Raw genomic sequence first — 20470 nt, 5'->3', positions numbered from 1 at the left:
TATCCTTGGATCCATGGTAGTAGTTACAAATCCCATGAATGGGTATACCTGGTGAAATACTCAAGTGGTTTATCAACGATGGTGCGACATTCACCATCGTGGGAGGGTAGACCACTTGGGGTGATTGCTGAATTGGTGGCAAGATATTAATTCTATTCCCCTTGTATTTATTTTTTGGTATATAACTACCAAGAGTGATAGCTTCCTAACCAGGCGTGATTCATCCACCCCTTGTTAGTACAACCCTTAACCTTTATGTGATGGTAGGAACCATACTTATCTGTCTTCATTGTTGTTTTCTTCGGTTTCTGGTTCCTTGTTCTTGTAGGGACGATGTTTGTTGGGGGGTGGCACATTTTCCCCTGGGGCCTGCTCTGGGCCGTGGCCTAAAATGCTACAGGTTTGGCATGCAGGCCCCGAGCTTTCACCAGTACCATGAGGTAGACGCCCCTGGTGGACACGTAGAGGTACTGCTGTCTGGTTTAGTGTGGTGCTCATTCCAGACTCTGCCCTCTTGTGCCGAATAGTTTGAACACTTCGTCCAGTTTTTTAGGACTGGTTTGGTAAGTGCCAGGTAGCAGGATCTGTGCTTATGAGGTCGGCGTTCTCATAGTCCTGTTAATTTCATAGATTGAGGGCAGGTTTGTGAGTTCATTTCAGAAGTTATGAGGTATACCGTTGAACAGTAGGGTCAGGTGTTTTGCCATACTACCCTGCCCTTCTGGAATGAGCAGGTGGACATGATAGCCGACGTCAGGGTACCAAATGCATTTTTAAAATATTTAGGTTAAACGCGCTGCTCAATGTATCCCCCAATAATGGCGGGCACTTTGAGTAAATGCAATTTAGGGGAGGCGTGATAAAACCAACGCCTCATGGCTACCTGTCTTGGAGAGGTTTTTTGGAAAAGACAGGTAGTAAGCTGGCCATCAGTTGAGACTGAAAAGCCATCTCGCTAGTGGTGGAGCCACATAGCGGCCACACCCAGCAGCTCTTCCTGATCCTGTACCTCAAGCATACTCCCGATATTGTTCAGCCAGTGACCCCTCTTCATGACCAGCCCAGCCACTGGTCACCCCAAAGCTAACCACACTAAGGAGGAAGCGATGGGCAGTGCCTAGGCACTGTGGAGGGTATGCCTGAACCCTCCAGCGAGACTGCCCCTCACGTAGCGTGTCTCGCAGGAGCTCCTGCTCCAGGAGCCGCTCCAGCGGCTCAGGCGGCTGTCTCTCTCCCATGCGGGTGGAGAGACGTCCCCTCCGACAAGTCGGAAGCCACCGGCCGGATGCCTCTTCGGATGGCTAGACATCCAGCCCGCAGCTCAGGCACTAGCGGGACTGGCTTCGGCGCGGTGTGGGGATAGCGGAACGCCCGGTTAAATGTTCCTACCGCCTTCTTCTGGAGCTTTTGTGCCTTGTAGTAGCGAGAGCGCCCCTCAAGCAGCGCGTCTCGCAGGCACCTGCTCCGAGAGCCGCTCCAGCGGCTCAGGCGGCTCTCTCTCCCCCCGTGCGGGTGGAGAGACGTCCCGTCCCAAATCGGGAACACCTGCCGGATGCCTCTTCGGGTGGCTATACATCCAGCCCGCTATCGGGCTGGGCTCGGCACGGTGTCGGGGAATAGAGGAACACCGGGTCGCTCCTACCGCCTGTTGCTGCCCCCCTTCCCCCCGACGGGAAACGTTCCTCCTCGAACGGGGGACAGTTTTGTTCCAGAGCCTTTTTTTCTGCCTGTAAAACACAAGCAGAAAAAGGGGCTCCCCTGTAAAAGAAACCCGACCTCAGGATACTCACCTGACGGTCCGTTTCATCTGTTGCGGGAGTGCCTAACTCCCGCTGCCGCTGTTGCACTGCTGGCGTAATGCCGCGCCTGCGCACTGAGCGGGTTCTTCACGTAGTCACTCACGTGACTCCGAAGTAAAATTATGTAGCGGAAACTCCAAGGACGTAGTTGAAATAAGTAAACCATAGTTGAGCACTAGAGGGCACTGCATCTCCTCCCCATCATCCTGTGCTGATTCATGTCTCCCAGATCAGGCTTTGCCATCATTATGTCTCGCAGTGAAGTGTGTCGTGTAGCTGGAGTTCAGTGTTCAATAGCCTGATGGTGGTTGGGAGGAACCTGTTCTTGTAACAGGTCATGTATAAGAAGGAACTGCAGATGCTGGTAAAATGAAGGTAGACACAAAAAGCTGGAGTAACTCAGCGGGACAGGCAGCATCGATGGAGAGAAGGAATGGGCGACGTTTCGGGTCGAGACCCTTCTTCAGACTGATGTTAGGGGATGGGAGGGGCAGGACCCAGGATGAGGTGTTCCAAACCAGGGCATCGGATATGTCCTCATTCTTTGGGGAACAGGGGTTCCTCTCTTCCATTATAGATGAGGCTCTCACTAGGGTCTCCTCGATATCCCGCAGCTCCGTTCTCACTCCCCCTCCCCCCACTCGTAACAAGGGCAGAGTCCCCCTTGTCTTCACGTTCCACCCCATCAGCCGTCGAACGCAGCGTACAATGCTCCGACAATTTTGCCACCTCCAACGGGATCCCACGACTGGCCACATCTTTCCATCTCCATCCCTATCTGCTTTCTGCAGAGACCGTTCCCTCCGTAACTCCCTGGTCAACTCGTCCCTTCCCACCCAAACCACCCCCTCCCCAGGTACTTTCCCCTGCAACCGCAGGAGATGCAACACCTGTCCCTTTACTTCCCCCCTCGACTCTATCCAAGGACCCAAACAGTCTTTCCAGGTGAGGCAGAGGTTCACTTGCACTTCCTCCAACCTCATCTACTGTATCCACTGTTCCAGGTGTCAATTTCTCTACATCGGCGAGACCAAGCGCAGGCTCGGCGATCGTTTCGCTGAACACCTCCGCTCAGTCCATCTTAACCTACCTGATCTCCCGGTTGCTCAGCACTTCAACTCTCCCTCCCATTCCCAATCTGACCTTTCTGTCTTGGGCCTCCTCCATTGTCAGAGTGAGGCCCAGCACAAATTGGAGGAACAGCACCTCATATTTAACTTGGGCAGTTTGCACCCCAACGGTATGAACATAGACTTCTCTAATTTCAGGTAGCCTTTGCTTTCTCTCTCCATCCCCTCCCCCTCCCTCTAGTCTTACTGTCTCCGCCTATGTTCTTACCTTGTCCCGCCCCCTCCTCTGACATCAGTCTGAAGAAGAGTCTCGACCCGAAACGTCGCTAATTCTTTCTCTCCATAGATGCTGCCTCACCCGCTGAGTTACTCCTGCATTTTGTGTCTCCCTTGTTCCAGGTCATTACAGTTTTCGGACTCCTGTACCTTCCTCCTGGTGGTAGCAGTGAGATGAGGGAGTGGCCAGGGTGGTGTGGGTCTTTGATGATGCTGGCTGCCTTTTTGAGGCAGCGCCTCCTGTAGATCCCTTCCATGGTGGGGAGGTCAGTAGCTGTGATGGACCGGGCAGTGTCCACCACTCTGTGTAGATCCCTTCCATGGTGGGGAGGTCGGTAGCTGTGATGGGCTGGTGTCCAGCACAAGGTGGGCTTGTGAGGTAATGGAATGCAGTGAGAGTTTGGGACAGGAACCGCAGGGATCCCATGCCTTGCGCTCTGGGCTGTGAATTGGGGGATGCTGCAGGGGACAGTGTTTGCACTGACCATTCCCAGGATGATACCACATGGGTGGTGTGTGGGGACAGAGGACATTGTAAAGAGGCTTCAGCGGGATGTGCAGGGGAAAGAAGTATATTACACAGATGACAGCGTGCTGGACACTGCCCAGTCCATCACAGCGACTGACCTCCCCACCATGGTAGGGATCTACAGGAGGTGTTGCCTCAAAAAGGCAGCCAGCATCATCAAAGACCCACACCACCCTGGCCACTCTCTCATCTCACTGCTACCATCGGGAAGAAGGTACAGGAGCCTGAAAACCATGACCTCCAGGTTCAAGAACAGCTTCTTCCCAACAACCATCAGGCTCTTGAACACTGCACAACACTGACCTCAGCAACTGTGATCTTCTATGGACCGTGGCTTTGGTTGCACTAGGGACTTGGATTTTTGCACCAGTATTATGGTTATTAATTCACTGCATTATTGATTGTTGTATATTTATCTGTGTTATTGTATTTATCGGCATATAAATTTCATTGTTCTATTGTAATACATATGGTAATTAACCACACTTGACTCTCTCGAATGCGATATTGCATCAGGAATAAATATTGTCTAGAGAAAGTGTTAATTTGGTTACTTCAGATTTGCACTATTGTGGTTACTTAATATTACTGATTATTAATTTTGAGGCATAGAGTATTAGAACCTTACAACGAGGAAACAGGCCCTTTGGCCCAACTTGTCCATGCTGACCAAGAAACCCCGTCAAACCCAGTCCCATTTGCCAGCATTTGGCCCATATCTCTCAAAACCTTTCCTATTCATGTACCTGTCCAAGTGTCTTTTAAATATTGTTGTATTATAGATGATTATTATATATTTATCTGTGTGTTGTGTTTACAGGACTGTTATGCTGCAGTAGCTAAGAATTGTGTTGTAATGTAAGACCTAACGTGCTGGAGTAACTCGGTGGGTCCGGCAGCATCTCTGGTGAAAACATGGATGGGTGACATTTTAGGTAGAGATGCTGCGTTACTCCAGCGTTTCGTGTCTTTTTTGTAAACCAGCATCTGCAGTTCCTTGTGTATACAAAAATTTAATTGTTCCTTTGTCTGTACTTGTGTCAATTATCACTCTTGACTTTGGAAGATGGATCCTGGCCGGAAAGTTACCTATCCATGTTATCCACAGATGCTGCCTGACCCGCTGAGTTATTCCAGCACTCTGTGAAACGTCACCTATCCATGTTCTCCACAGATGCTGCCTGACCCGCTGAGTTACTCCAGCACTCTGTGAAACGTCACCTATGCATGTTCTCCACAGATGCTGCCTGATCCACTGAGTTACTCCAGAACTCTGCGAAATATCACCTATCCATAATCTCCAGAGATACTGCCTGACCCGCTGAGTTACTCCAGCACTCTGTGAAACGTCACCTATCCATGTTCTCCACAGATGATGCCTGACCAACTGAGTTACTCCAGCACTCTGTGAAACGTCACCTATCCATGTTCTCGACAAATGCTACCTGACCCACTGAGTTACTCCAGCACTCTGTGAAACGTCACCTATCCATGTTCTCCAGAGATGCTGCCTGACCCACTGAGTTACTCCAGCATTTTGTGTCTATCTTCGATTTAAACCAGCATCTGCAGTTCCTTCCTACACATGTTTACATCTTCTGTTGTGCTGCTGCAAGTAAGAATTTCATTATTCCATCTGGGACAAATCACAATAAAACACTCTCTCTTGAAGTCTACTGCGCCATTCAATCATGGGTGATCTATCTTTTCCTGTCAACCCCATTTTCCTGACTTCCCCTAATTGATACCCAGTGCCTAGACCGCTGCGTTCCTCCAGCACTCTGTGCCTTGTTCTGTAAAGCAGCTTCTGCAGTGGCTTGTGCCACCCTCTCTCTGGGCTTCAGGAGGTGTTTGTGAAGTCACTGTCATTGTGATCCGGCTGCCGGGCGGGGATATCCAAGGCGTGAGTGGGACTTCTCACATTTCAGTAGCTCAGTCATGTTGCATAACGCTGAAGCTCAGCCTGGCCTCTGTAGCCCAGCCTTCTCGCTGTACCGTTTCCTTTTCTGGGTTGGACTCCGGTCAACACTCGGCGCCTCCTCTTCCACCCAGTGCGGGCTGTGTTTACAAGCAGCGTAGGTCGGGGAGTAAACTGCTTGCCCTTCCCCGGGGGAGGGGGGGACATGGTGACTGTGGCAGGGTGCAGCAGGGTGCTGAGGAGCGGTGTCAGGCCATGGTTGCTTCCAGCAGTATGGGTGACACAGCGCAGGGCTCCCAAAGCCCCAAGTCCTGGCCGCGTCCGACCCTTCCACGTCGCAAGTCCAGCACTCGACATCAGCTCCTTCATGCCCGAAGCCGGCTCCTTCCCCGGGGTCAGATCGTACGCCGAGCTGCTGGACTACTCCATGGAGAACGCCGACAGCTTCTGGGGCACCCTGGCCAAAGAGAGACTCTCCTGGGACCGGCCCTTCCAACGGGTCGACGACTGTGACTTCAGGAGAGGCTTCAACTCCTGGTTTGTGGGAGGACAACTCAACGTCTCAGGTACCACGGCTGCTGCTGAACCGCTGCTATTCCTTCCCTTCCCCCCATGTGTTTCACATCACCCATCAATATCTCAACTCTGTCTCACATTGATACTCGTCCCGCTGTACAGCAAGCAAACAGCTGACCAAGTTGGCATTGTGGACCACTCCCATTTGCCTACATTTGGCCCATATCCATCTAATATAGCAAAAGGATTTGAGTATAGGAGCAGGGAGGTTCTACTGCAGTTGTACAGGGTCTTAGTGAGACCACACCTGGAGTATTGCGTACAGTTTTGGTCTCCTAATCTGAGGAAAGACATTCTTGCCATAGAGGGAGTACAGAGAAGGTTCACCAGACTGATTCCTGGGATGTCAGGACTTTCATATGAAGAAAGACTGGATAGACTCGGCTTGCACTCGCTAGAATTTAGAAGATTGAGGGGGGATAGAAACATAGAAAATAGGTGCAGGAGGAGACCATTCGGCCCTTCGAGCCAGCACCACCATTCATTGTGATCATGGCTGATCATCCCCTATCAGATTCAGCATCAAATTTAATTGTCATTGTCAGTGTACAGTACAGAGACAACAAAATGCATTTAGCATCTCCCTGGAAGAGCGACATAGCAAATGATTTGAATAAATAATAATAAGTATCCGGGCAATCACCGAGGTACGTTGTTGAGTAGAGTGACAGCCGCCGGGAAGAAGCTGTTCCTGGACCTGCTGGTCCGGCAACGGAGAGACCTGTAGCGCCTCCCGGATGGTAGGAGGGTAAACAGTCCATGGTTGGGGTGAGAGCAGTCCTTGGCGATGCTGAGCGCCCTCCGCAGACAACGCTTGCTTTGGACAGACTCAATGGAGGGGAGCGAGGAACCGGTGATGCGTTGGGCAATTTTCACCACCCTCTGCAATGCCTTCCGGTCGGAGACAGAGCAGTTGCCATACCATACTGTGATGCAGTTGGTAAGGATGCTCTCGATGGTGCAGCGGTAGAAGTTCACCAGGATCTGAGGAGACAGATGGACCTTCTTCAGTCTCCTCAGGAAGAAGAGACGCTGGTGAGCCTTCTTGATCAGAGTTGAGGTATTGTGGGTCCAAGAGAGGTCATCGGAGATGTTGACTCCCAGGAACCTGAAGCTAGAAACACGTTCCACCTCCGTCCCGTTAATGTGGATGGGGGTGTGCGTGCCGCCCCTGGACTTCCTGAAGTCTACAATGAGCTCCTTGGTCTTCTTGGAGTTAAGGGCCAGGTTGTTGTCAGCGCACCATGCTGCTAGGAGCTGGACCTCCTCCCTATAGGCCGACTCATCGTTGTTGCTGATGAGGCCAATCACCGTTGTATCATCTGCATACTTGATGATGGTGTTAGTACCATGTACAGGTGTGCAGTCATAGGTGAAGAGGGAGTAGAGGAGGGGGCTCAGCACACAGCCCTGTGTTCAGGGTGAGGGTTGAAGAGGTGTGCTTGTCTAACCTAACAGACTGGGGTCTGTTGGTTAGAATGTCCAGTATCCAGTATCCAGAGGGAGGGGTCGATGCCCAGGTCACCGAGTTTGGTGATCAGTTTAGAGGGTGTAATGGTGTTGAATGCTGAGCTGTAATCGATGAACAGCATTCTTACGTAAGTGTCTCTGTTGTCGAGGTGGGAGAGGGCGGAGTGAAGTGCCGTTGAGATGGCATCCTCCGTACTCCTGTTCTTGCGGTAGGCAAACTGATAGGGATCCAGTGTGGGGGGTAGGCAGCTTTTGAGGTGTGCCAGGACCAGCTTCTCGAAGCACTTAGTGATGATGGGGGTAAGTGCAACTGGGCGGAAGTCGTTGAGGCTTGCCGCAGTGGAGTGTTTTGGCACTGGCACGATGGAGGTGGTTTTAGAAGAGGAATAACCTGTGCCTGCCTTCTCCCCATATCCCTTGACACGACTAGCCCCTAATCTTATAGAAACTTACAAAATTCTTAAGGGGTTGGACAGGCTAGATGCAGAAAGATTGTTCTCGATGTTGGGGAAGTCCAGAACAAGAGGTCACAGTTTAAGGATAAGGGGGAAGTCTTTTAGGACTGAGATGAGAAAAACATTTTTCACGCAGAGAGTGGTGAATCTGTGGAATTCTCTGCCACAGAAGGTAGTTGAGGCCAGTTCATTGGCTATGTTTAAGAGGGAGTTAGATGTGGCCCTTGTGGCTAAAGGGATCAGGGGATGTGGAGAGGAGGCAGGTACAGGATACTGAGTTGGATGATCAGCCATGATCATATTGAATGGTGGTGCAGGCTCGAAGGGCCGAATGGCCTACTCCTGCACCTATTTTCTATGTTTCTAAACCTATACACTGGAATTTACAAGGATGAGAGGGATTCTTATAGAAACACATAACATTCTTAAGGGTTTAGACAGGCTAGATGCAGGAAAAATGTTCCCCATGTTGTGGGGTGGGGGGGGGGGGGGGTCCAGAACCAGGGGTCACAGTTTAAGAATAAGGGGTAGGCCATTTAGGACTGATTGAGGAAAAACCTTTTCACCCAGAGAGTTGTGGAATTTTCTGCCACAGAAGGCAGTGGAGGTCGATTCACTGGATGTTTTCAAGAAAGAGTTCGATTTAGCTCTAAGGGCTAATGAAATCAAGGGGTATGAGGAAAAAGCAGGAACGGGGTACTAATTTTGGATGATCAGCTGTGATCATATTGAATGGTGATGCTGACTCGAATGGCTGCATGGCCTCCTCCTGCACCTATTGTCTATGTTTATATCCATATATCTGTCCATGTGGGCAATTGTATCCACTTCTATAGCTTCCACTGGCAGCTCTATAGCATCACTCAGACAGCGCTCCCCCCGCTTGCCCTGTCCCCCGCCTGCATAACGGGCTGGTGAAGGAAGCGATGTGTGTGTGTGTGTGTGTGTTCCACTCTGACAGTCGTCGGCAGTCGCCTGAAAAATTGCCTAAGTGGGACAGGCCAATAACTCAGTGGGTGAGGCAGCATTTTTCGAAAGAGGGAACGGGTGACATTTCGGGTCGAGACCCTTCTTCAGTCTGAAGAAGGTGCTCGACTCGAAACGTCGCCCATTCCTTCTCTCCAGAGATGCTGCCTCACCCGCTGAGTTACTCCAGCATTTTGTGTCTACCTTCGATTTAAACCAGCATCTGCAGTTCTTTCTTGCACACCAAAGGACAGCTGCCAGACTGGGGCTGTTGGAAGTAGTGGGTGAAGCAACATACGAGGTAAACCGACTTGACCCCATTTATTTAATATTCAACCAAAAAGAGTCTATTCAACTATTTACAATAATATGTACAATATGCTGTAGAGTGCAGGGAATGTCCACATTCCAACAAGCTAGGGTATTATCTGATTCACCTCTATCCCATTGTGGCCATTGCACTGTGTGTCTGGGACTGTTCTCTATATTTTGCACAATGCATCGACCCCTTTGCTCTATTTGTTGTACCTGAGCTGTACTAGATTGTACAGTATTTATGTGTATAATTAGAGTGATACAGTGTGGAAATGGGTCCTTCAGCCCAACTTGCCCCACACTGACCAACATGCCCCAGCTGCACCAGTCCCACCTGCCTGCATTTGGTCCATATCACTGCAAACTTGTCCTATCCATGTACCTGTCTAACTGTTTATTAGACAGAACTACCTCATCTGGCAGCTTGGAAGGATATATGGATAGGACAGGTTTAGAGAAGCCCATATATTAACTTGATTGAGCGAGACAAGATGGGCCGAAGGGCCTGTTTCCATACAACACTGGACAACTCTGTGGACGCTGAGAGAGAGGTTCCCATGCAAGCTGTCATCTGTCCAATCCCTCCACAGACACACTGCCTGATTGACTGAGATCCTCCAGCACTTCTGCTTAGTAATTTGAGCATGGATGATTTCATCAGCCAAAGATAAATAAATGCAAAGCCAAATTCCTCGAGGCCATGAAACTGGAATTGTTTTTAAACCATAACTCAAGGGTTTGTGGAAATGAGACAGATGGAGACATACAGTCCCTCTCAATGTGGAAATTATCTTATTACCTTCTCATCAAATCTATTATCTTTAGTTATAGCTATAACTTCTTCACAATGTGAATACTTTAAGTTGCATGATGTTTCACTGTGGAATCACTGGAGTACTTTTCCCAGCATGGTAAAACTCTATAAAATTAGTATATAAAATGATGCGAGGCATAGATAGGGTAGACAGTCAGAACATTTCCCCAGGATGGGCTGCAGCAGGAGAGTTTCTGCCCGCCAGCGCATTCAGTGCCTAAGACGCGGGTTCGATCCCGACTACTAGTGCTATCTGTCTGTATGGAGTTTATACCTTCTCCCCGTGACCGCGTGGATCTTCGGTTTCCTCCCACACTCCAAGGGCGTACAGGTTTGTAGGTTAATTGGCTTGGTTTAAATGTATGTGTAGGATAGTGTTAGCGTGCGGGGATCGCTGGTCTGTGCCGACCTGGTGGGCCGAAGGGCCTGTTTCCGTGCTGTATCTCTAAACCAAACTAAAGGCCATAGCTTTAAGTTGTGAGAGGGGCAAAGTTAACAGGAGATGCATGGACGTGGCATCTTGTAATAATAATAATAATAATAATAATATCTTTTATTGTCATTGCACGTCAGTGCAACGAGATTTAGTGTGCAGCTCCACTGATGTACAAGAAAGGTAAATAAATACAATACATAAATAAGCACGCTGAATTGATTGACGTGACCATCTGAGGGAGACTGTCCAAAGGGGGTGAGTGGGGGGGCACTCATTAGGGCCGGTCATTGTGGTTGAAGGGCCTGTTCCTGTTCTATGTTGTATGTAACACTACATAGTGCTTTAAAACCAATGACCATCTCTGGGACGCATGTTCATTGTTGGCGTGTAGAAAGTGCGGAGTCAGCGAATATCCAGCGAGATCCAGGCTGACATTTTGGTGCCACCGTCTACTACGTTGAATCTGCAGCAAAACCGATGGCCAAGTCATCGTCTCTCTCTCTACTTGTGGGATCTTGCTCAGCAGAAGTTGCTGCATTTCCTTCATGAGCAGTGATTATACTTCATGGCTGCAAGGTGCTTTGTGATATCCCCTGTGACATGTCTACGGAACTGGTGCACTACAATGCCGAGATCTGTATTGTGCACGCTGTATAGAAGGGACTGGTTTAAACCCGAAGATAGACACAAAAAGCTGCAGTAACTCAGCGGGACAGGCAGCATCTCTGGAGAGAAGGAATGGGGGACGTTTCGGGTCTGAAGAAGGGTCTCGACCTGAAACGTCGCCCATTCCATTTCTCCAGAGATGCTGCCTGTCCCGCTGAGTTACTCCAGCTTTTTCTCTCTATCTTGTGCACTATCTTCCCCTTTGCTCGAAACCTTTCTCCTCTCACCTTAAACCTATGTCCTCTGGTTCTCGATTCACCTACTCTGGGTACCAGAGCGTGGCAAGTCTTCCTGTGCACTTCGCAAGGAAGAATCTACTAGCATACAATTCACCTCGACACCATTGAGGGCATTGAACTGTCTATGCTGTAGCATATAATATTCTGCACTCTGCATTTTCCCCTTTGCTCAATACAATATGGTTTTATTCGTCACATTGCACATAAAGTGCAAGTGAAATGAATTTGCCAGCAGCGGTACAATGATAAAGAACACACAATACACAATAAAAATGTAACACAAACATCCACCACAGCATTCACCACTGTGGTGGAAGGCACAAAGTTTGGCCAGTCCTCCTCCATTTTCCCCCGTGGTCGGGACCTCAACATAGAAACATAGAAATTAGGTGCAGGAGTAGGCCATTCGGCCCTTCGAGCCTGCACCGCCATTCAATCTGATCATGGCTGATCATCCAACTCAGTATCCCGTACCTGCCTTCTCTCCATACCCTCTGATCCCCTTAGCCACAAGGGCCACATCTAACTCCCTCTTAAATATAGCCAATGAACTGGCCTCGACTACCCTCTGTGGCGGAGAGTTCCAGAGATTCACCACTCTCTGTGTGAAAAAAGTTCTTCTCATCTCGGTTTTAAAGGATTTCCCCCTTATCCTTAAGCTGTGACCCCTTGTCCTGGACTTGTGCGGGCGTCCAGATGTGCAAGACAAGGTAAAAAGTCCAGGCAAGTCCTGAATCGGTGCTTCCCCCACCGGAGACCGTGGCTTCAGGCTGGTGTAGGCCGCAGGCTGGTAGTCGGAGATTTAAAGTCCCCGCCACAGGCAGAAGCACTGTCTATTATACTTGAATTTGAACTGATTGTGTCTGTGTATGGGGTATCTGGTCTGTTTAGCTTGCTCTTCACTCTGTCGGTACACTTGACAATAATAAACCTGAACCAAGCTTGCAAAGTTTGGCTAATTGCTTCATGTAACAATCTCCTAACGATGCAACGCACTATAAAACATGTCCGTGATCACAGCTGAAGGTCACGATTTATTCCAGGCCAATCAGCAGAAATAAAGTGTTTAAGAAGGAACTGCAGATGCTGGAAAACCGAAGGTAGACAAAAATGCTGGAGAAACTCAGCGGGTGCAGCAGCATCTATGGAGCGAAGGAAATAGGCAACGTTTCGGCCCGAAACGTTGCCTATTTCCTTCGCTCCATAGATGCTGCTGCACCCGCTGAGTTTCTCCAGCATTTTTGCCTGCCAGCAGAAATAAAGTGTTGCCTTGCTTAGCACAATCATCATGTGCCGAGCTGCTGCCTGAGCCACCGCCAACAGGATGAGGACATCACAGAGGGGGTGGGAACTGGAGAACACGCAGAAGTATACTAAAGGTCACTGGAGCTGGCACAATTAATAAGCCAAAGACTGTTCGTAAATGAACAAGTTGTTCTAAAAACAGAAGTGAAAATCTCAGCCTACATTTAATTCCTGTTGACTTTAAAGCAGATTTGGAATTGTTTTAGAAAACACGGGACTGCAGATACTGGTTTACAAAAAAAGACACAAAGTGCTGGAGTAACTCAGCAGGTCAGACAGCATCTCTGGGGACCACGGATTGGCGACGTTTTGGGTCAGGACCCTCCTTCAGGCAAGTCCCAACCTTGAAACGCCATCTACCCATGTTGGCCAGAGATGCTGCCTGACCTGCTGAGTTATTCTAGCACTTTGTGGCGTTGTTTAGAATCTATTTGTTCCTTTTACTGTTACAAGTGTGGTGTGAAAAGGAAGAAACTAAATAGAAGAATTTTCCGTCTAACATCTTTCCAGATTCTCCCCATTTGCAGCTGTAGGAGTCTTCCCTTCGCTGTCCTTGCTCAGCTGTTCTGCCGCTGAGCCCCTCCTGATCTCAGAGCAGACTTAATCAGCTCAGTGCACACTCTGGTATCACCATTCAGTAACCTGAGCACATGCTAAATTTGGCAGCTCAGATATTCAGTTCAACTGCTCTAATTGATTTACATATGCTGACACATCAGCTCTCTGCAGAGCTGTTCCATCAGACCTGTTCCACTTGGAGTCAAAGAGGAATAATTATATATAGAGTCACAATTTTGATAGCATGCAACACAAAGGCTAATGGGACTGGATGGATTGGAGGATAGCTAATGTTATCCCACTTTTCAAGAAAGGAGCGAGAGAGAAATCGGGGAATTACAGACCAGTTAGCCTGATTTCGATGGTGGGAAAGATGCTGGAGTCAATTATTAAAGAGGTAATAATGGGGCATGTGGATAGCAGTAAAAGGATTAGTCCAAGTCAACATGTATTTATGAAAGGGAAATCATGCTTGACTAATCTGCGGGAATCTTTTGAGGATGTGACAAGTAAAATGGATGAAGGGTGCCAGTGGATGTAGTGTATCTAGACTTTCATAAAGCCTTTGATAAGGTCCCGCACGGGAGACTGGTGACTAAAATGAGAGCACATGATATTGGGGGTAGGGTGTTGACATGGATAGAAAATTGGTTGGCAGACAGGAAGCAAAGAGCAGGTGTGAACAGGTCCTTTTCAGAATGTCAGGCAGTGACGAGTGGAGTGCCGCAAGGCTCGGCGTTGGGGCCGCAACTGTTTACCACATATATTAATGATTTGGAAGAGGGAATTAGGAGCAACACTAGCAAGTTTGCGGATGACACAAAGCTGGGTGGCAGTGTGAACTGTGAAGAGGATGTTAGGATGTTAGAGTTAGGTTAGGTAAGGGGGAGGTGCAGCGAGACCTGGGTGTCCTTGTACACCGGTCACTGAAAGTTGGCGTGCAGGTACAGCAGGCAGTGAAGAAAGCTAATGGAATGTTGGCCTTCATAACAAGAGGATTTCAGTATAGGAGTAAAGAGGTTCTTCTGCAGTTGTCTCGGGCTCTGGTGAGACCACATCTGGAGTATTGTGTACAGTTTTGGTCTCCTAATTTGAGGAAGGACATCCTTGTGATTGAGGCAGTGCAGCGTAGGTTCACATGATTGATCCCTGGGATGGCGGGATTGTCATATGAGGAAAGATTGAAAAGACTAGGCTTGTATTCACTGGAGTTTAGAAGGATGAGGAGAATCTTATAAAAACATATAAAATAATAAAAGGACTGGACAAGCTAGATGCAGGAAAAATGTTCCCAATGTTGGGCGAGTCCAGAACCAGGGGCCACAGTCTTAGAATAAAGGGGAGGTCATTTAAGACTGAGGTGAGAAAAAACCTTTTCACCCAGAGAGTTGTGAATTTATGGAATTCCCTGCCACAGAGGGCAGTGGAGGCCAAATCCCTGGATGGACTTAAGAGAGATTTAGATAGAGCTCTAGGGGCTAGTGGAGTCAAGGGATATGGGGAGAAGGCAGGCACGGGTTATTGATAGGGGACGATCAGCCATGATCACAATTAATGGTGGTGCTGGCTTGAAGGGCCGAATGGCCTCCTCATGCACCTATTTTCTATGTTTCTATGTTAAAGCTTTTCATTGCCCCAGAGGGCATTTGACATATACCAAAACCTAAGCCTAGAGCTCTAAACTACAGGAACAGGCCCTTCAGCCCACCAAGTTGGCTTACTAGGTTAGTCCCATTTGCTGTATTTGGCCCATATCCCTCCAAACATTTGCAAAGACTAACCCCTGCTTCCAATTCCTCCGTCTGTGCCGCATCTGCACCCAAGGTGACGTGTTCCATACCAGGACCATCCGAGATATCCTCATTCTCTCATTCTTTAGGGAACGGGGGTTCCTCTCTCCCATCATGGATTAGGCCCTCACACGGGTCTCCTTGGTACCCCGCAGCTCTGCTCTTGCTCCCCCCCCCCAGTCGCAACAGGGACACAGTCCCCCTAGTCCTTACCTTTCACCCCATCAGCCGTCGTATACAAACACATAATCCTCCAACATTTTCGCCACCTCCAACAGGATCCCACCACGAGTCACATCTTCCCATCTCCATCCCTTTCTGCCTTCCGCAGAGACCATTCCCTCCACAACTCCCTAGTTAACTCATCCCTTCCCACTCAAACCACCCCTTCCCAAGGTACTTTCCCCTGCAACCGCAGGAGATGCAACACCTGTCCCCTTACCTCCTCCCTCGACACTGTCCAGTCCTTTCAGATGAGTCAGAGGTAACTGACTGACTGATGCCCATAAAACCGTCAAGTTGTACGACATGCACGCTGACGTATGCTGTCCTGCGGGTGATGCCCGGTTAGGGTTATGGTCAGGGTTAGGGTTATGGTCAGGGTTAGGGATAGACTTAGGGTTAGGGTTACGGTAGGGCTAGGGTTAGGGTTAGGGTTAGGGACCACAGATGGCCTGTAAAATATTCTTCCTTCAATGCATGGATTTTAAACATTAACAGATTAAAATTAATACAATAAAATCAATTGTGCAAATGAAAAGATGCCTGAGTCGTTCAGTTTTATTTACAGATGCATTGGTCCGCATCCAGATCCAATCACCATCTCTAACCTTTCACAGGGATGGATTCAGCTAGTGTAAAACGCCCCTCTCCCCTCCATCCCCCTCTTCCCCCCATCCGTCCTTCTCTACTCGTCTCCCCCTTCGCCACTCCCCCCCCCCCTTCCCTCACATCCCCTTCTCCCCCTCTCCCTCCCTTCTCCCATTCTCCAGTCCCCCCCCCCCCTCCACTTTCCCCGATGCCCCCCATTTGTGGACCCAGCCTGTGACCAGCGAGCTTCCACACACTATCCCACACAAGGTAGGGACAATTTATGCAAACCTGTGCGCCTCTGGAACGTGGGAGGAAACCCTAACCCTAGCCTAACCTTAACCCTAACTCTAACCCTAGTCCTAACCCTAAACATAACCCTAACCCTAACCCTAACCCTAACCCTATTTCTAGGTTGATAGGCTTGGTATAAGTATAAATTGTCCCTAGCGTGTGTGGGATAGTGTGCGGGAGATCGCTGGTCAGTGCGGACTCGGTGGGCCGAAGGGCCACTGTATCTCTGAACTAAATGTGACACAGGGGCCCCCGGGGTTGGACTCCAACCCCCAATGTTCTGCCTGCTCCTCATGGGAACTAAACTGTGGCCACGAGTTGTCCCAGAGGCAGATCTCTCTTCCAATGGTCCTCTCCAAACCCCCAGAGGCAGCGGGCTTTTCATCTGGGTACAGGCAATGTTGTCAATGTACCAGTGCCACCCACCTGCTCCGGCCACTGAGTCTAAATACCACCACCCATTTTGAAGCAAGGCGACGGGGGGAGAGGTGGAAGGAGGGGGGGGGGGGGAGGGTGGAGGTGGGTGTGATATCCCAATGTCTGCATTTTATTTCCCATAGTCAATGTTACTAAACAGAAGATTGGCCTTTGTGCAGTAACTATTAGTGGATTCTAGCTGGTCACAGACTGGGTCCACAAATGGGGGGTGTCGCGGAAAGGAAATGTGGGGGGGGGGTGGGGTATTTGGAGAATGGGGAGAGGGAGGGAGAGGGGGAGACGGGGCTTTGAGGGGAGGGGGGGGGGGGGGGCGAGTGGAGAATGGGGAAAGCGGGGGCGAAGAGGGGGAAGGGAAGAAGGGGGGGGGAGAGGGTAGGGGAGAAGGGAATGGGGGGAGTGGGGCAGGAGGGATGGAGGCGGGAGGGGGGAAGAGGGGGATGGAGGGGAGAGGGGTGTTCAGTCTACACTGAATCCATCCCTGTGAAAAGTTAGAGAAGGTGATTGGATCCGGAAGCGGACCAATACATCTGTAAATAAAACTGAACGACTCAGACATAATTTGCACAATTGATTTTATTGTATTAATTTCAATATATTAATGTTTAAAATCCGTGCATTGAAGGAATAATATTTTACAGCCCATCTGTGGTCCCTAACCCTAACCCTAAGGACCTGTGTCACCCGCAGGACAGCATACGCCAGCGTGTGACACGATGAGAGGCCCAGATATCGCCCCTGGATTTTGAACATTCCAAAACCCAGGGCGACAGGGAGACACCGAGCGTCACTACATGCGTCACCCCACGTCACGACCTGACCGCGACGCGACAACCTCTTTTCAGGCTGTCCCAAGTGGGACAGGCCCTTTACACCTCCTCCAACCTCATCTACTGTATCCATTGTTCTATATGTGGACTCTTATACATCGGCGAGACCAAAAGCAGATTGCAATTGCTCATTCCGCCTGGACCTACCTGGTCTCCCGGTTGTTAAATACTTTAATTCCCCTTCCCATTCCCACACTGACCTTTATGTCCTGGGCTTCTTCAATTGTCAGAGTGAGGCCCAGCGCAAATTGAAGGAACAACAGCTCATATTTTGCTTGAGCAGCTGACAGCCCAGCGGTATGAATTTGATTTCTCTAACTTCAAGTAACCATTGCATCCTCTCTCTCTCCGTCCTTCCCCCACCCAAGTCGCACCAGCTTCTCATTGTCACCTAGCAGCTAACAGTGGCCTGTTTCCTTTATTATCATAACTTTTTTGCTTATCTTTCATTCATTTGTTCTATATCTCCCTACATCACTGTCTATGTTTGGACACGCTAGAGGCAGGAAACATGTTCCCAATGTTGGGGGAGTCCAGAACCAGGGGCCACAGTTTAAGAATAAGGGGTAAGCCATTTAGAACGTAGACAAGGAAACACTTTTTCTCACAGAGGGTTGTGAGTCTGTGGAATTCTCTGCCTCAGAGGGCGGTTGAGGCCGGTTCTCTGGATACTTTCAAGAGAGAGTTAGATAGGGCTCTTAAAGATAGCGGAGTCAGTGGATAGGGGGGGAGAAGGCAGGAACGGGGTACAGATTGGGGATGATCAGCCATGATCATATTGAATGGCGGTGCTGGCTCGTAGGGCCGAATGGCCTCCTCCTGCACCTATTGTCTATTATTTCTTGTTTCCCTTTCCCCTGACCAGTCTGACGAAGCGTCTCGACCCGAAACATCACCCATTCCTTCTCTGCAGAGATGCTGCCTGTCTCACTGAGTTACTCCAGGATTTTGTGTCTCTCTTCGGTTTAAACCAGCATCTGCTGTTCCTTCCCAAACATTTCCTATATCTGACCAAATACCTTTGAAACGTCGTAATTGTATCCACTTCTTTAGCTTCTCCTGAATTTCCCTGTACTCCACATAATTATTTTTCACATGTTCTATATTAACCTCCGGACTTGAATATCTTAACTTATAAGTTCAACTTCTTGCTTAGCCTATCTCTGCCATATCTTATAATCACACAGTATGGAAACAAGCCCTTTGGCCCGACTCGTCCATGCCGACCTTCTAAGCTAGTCCCATTTGCCAATGTTTGACCCATATCCCTCTTGATCTTGCCTATCTCTGTAATCTCCAGTAGTCCGACAATAGAACATAGAAAAGTATAGTACAGGAACAGGCCCTTCGCCCCACAATGTTTGTGCCGAACATGATGCCGTTAAACTGATCTCATCTGCTCATATATGATCCACATCCCTCTATTCCCTGCACTTCCATGTGCCTATCTAAAAGCCACTTAAACACCACTATCGTATCTGTTTCCATCACCATGCCCAACGGCACGTTCCAGGCACCCTACTCTCTCTGATGTACCCTTGCATTCAGCCCTTCGAGCCAACACCGCCATTCAATGTGATCATGGCTGATCATCCCCAATCAGCACCCCGTTCCTGCCTTCTCCCCATATCCCAAGACTCCGCTATTTTTAAGAGCCCTATCTAGCTCTCTCTTGAAAGCATCCAGAGAACCTGCCTCCACCGCTCTCTGAGGCAGAGAATTCCACAGACTCACCACTCTCTGTGAGAAAAAGTGTTTCCTCGTCTCCGTTCTAAATGGCTTACCCCTTATTCTTAAACTGTGGCCCCTGGTTCTGGACTCCCCCAACATCAGGAACATGTTTCCTGCCTCTAGCGTGTCCAAGCCCTTAACAATCTTATTTGTTTCAATGTGATACCCTCTCATCCTTCTAAACTCCAGAGTGTACAAGCCCAGCTGCTCCATTCTCTCAGCATATGACTGTCCTGCCATCCCGGGAATTAACCTTGTAAACCTACGCTGCACTCCCTCAATAGCAAGAATGTCCTTCCTCAAATTAGGGGACCAAAACTGCACACAATACTCCAGGTGTGGTCTCACTAGGGCTCTGTACAACTGCAGAAGGACCTCTTTGCTCCTATATTCGATTCCTCTTGCTATAAAGGCCAACATGCCATTCGCTTTCTTCACTGCCTGCTGTACCTGCATGCTTACTTTCATAGACTGATGTACAAGGACCCCCAGATCCCATTGTACTTCCCCTTTTCCTAACTGGGTCAGGCAGCATCTGTGGAGAACATGGATAGGTGACGTTTCACACAGTGCTGGAGTAACTCAGTGGGTCAGGCAGCATCTGTGGAGAACATGGATAGGTGACGTTTCACAGAGTGCTGGAGTAACTCAGCGAGTCAGGCAGCATCTGTGGAGAACATGGATAGGTGACGTTTCACAGAGTGCTGGAGTAACTCTGCGGGTCAGGCAGCATCTGTGGAGAACATGGATAGGTGACGTTTCACAGAGTGCTGGAGTAACTCAGCGGGTCAGGCAGCATCTGTGGAGAATATGGATGAGTGCAATTTTGGGTTAGGAACCTTCCTCAAATTCACCTTCCTCTCCTCTTTAGGACCTTCTTTCTAATATATTTCTTTGAGTAAGCTTTAGCTCATCATTCCTCATAACACCATTGGTTTGGTGCCAGATTTTGTTTGGTCATTAGTTTATTTTTAATGTTTGTGATTAAGATGCTGCCTCTGATGGTCTAATGCTAACATGCATTTATTCTCAGTGAACTGTTTAGATCGTCATGCTATCCAGTCCCCCAACAAGGTGGCTCTAATCTGGGAGAGGGATGAGCCAGGCACTGAAGTAAGGATCACATACAGGTATGACCTAGAGTGCTTTCATAAGAGCTTAGTTCCTCTCTCAGCTAAGAATCCTACA

The 20470-nt window shown here is 49.1% G+C and overlaps 1 protein-coding gene across 1 annotated transcript in view; it reads left to right on the top strand.

Annotated features, from left to right (window-relative positions):
- The first annotated feature begins 5591 nt into the window (after positions 1-5591).
- The window catches only part of acss1 (acyl-CoA synthetase short chain family member 1), a 73715-nt gene continuing 58836 nt past the window's right edge, over positions 5592-20470 (top strand). The window contains exons 1-2 of the mRNA XM_033025111.1: positions 5592-6158; positions 20316-20412. Of these exons, the coding sequence (XP_032881002.1) occupies positions 5798-6158; positions 20316-20412 (458 nt within the window). The 5' untranslated portion in view covers positions 5592-5797. The remainder of the gene's footprint in view (positions 6159-20315; positions 20413-20470) is intronic.

This window comes from Amblyraja radiata, chromosome 8 (genome assembly GCF_010909765.2).
Source record: "Amblyraja radiata isolate CabotCenter1 chromosome 8, sAmbRad1.1.pri, whole genome shotgun sequence".
Taxonomy (NCBI): Eukaryota; Metazoa; Chordata; class Chondrichthyes; order Rajiformes; family Rajidae; genus Amblyraja; species Amblyraja radiata.
This window is presented reverse-complemented; position numbering and strand designations above follow the sequence as displayed.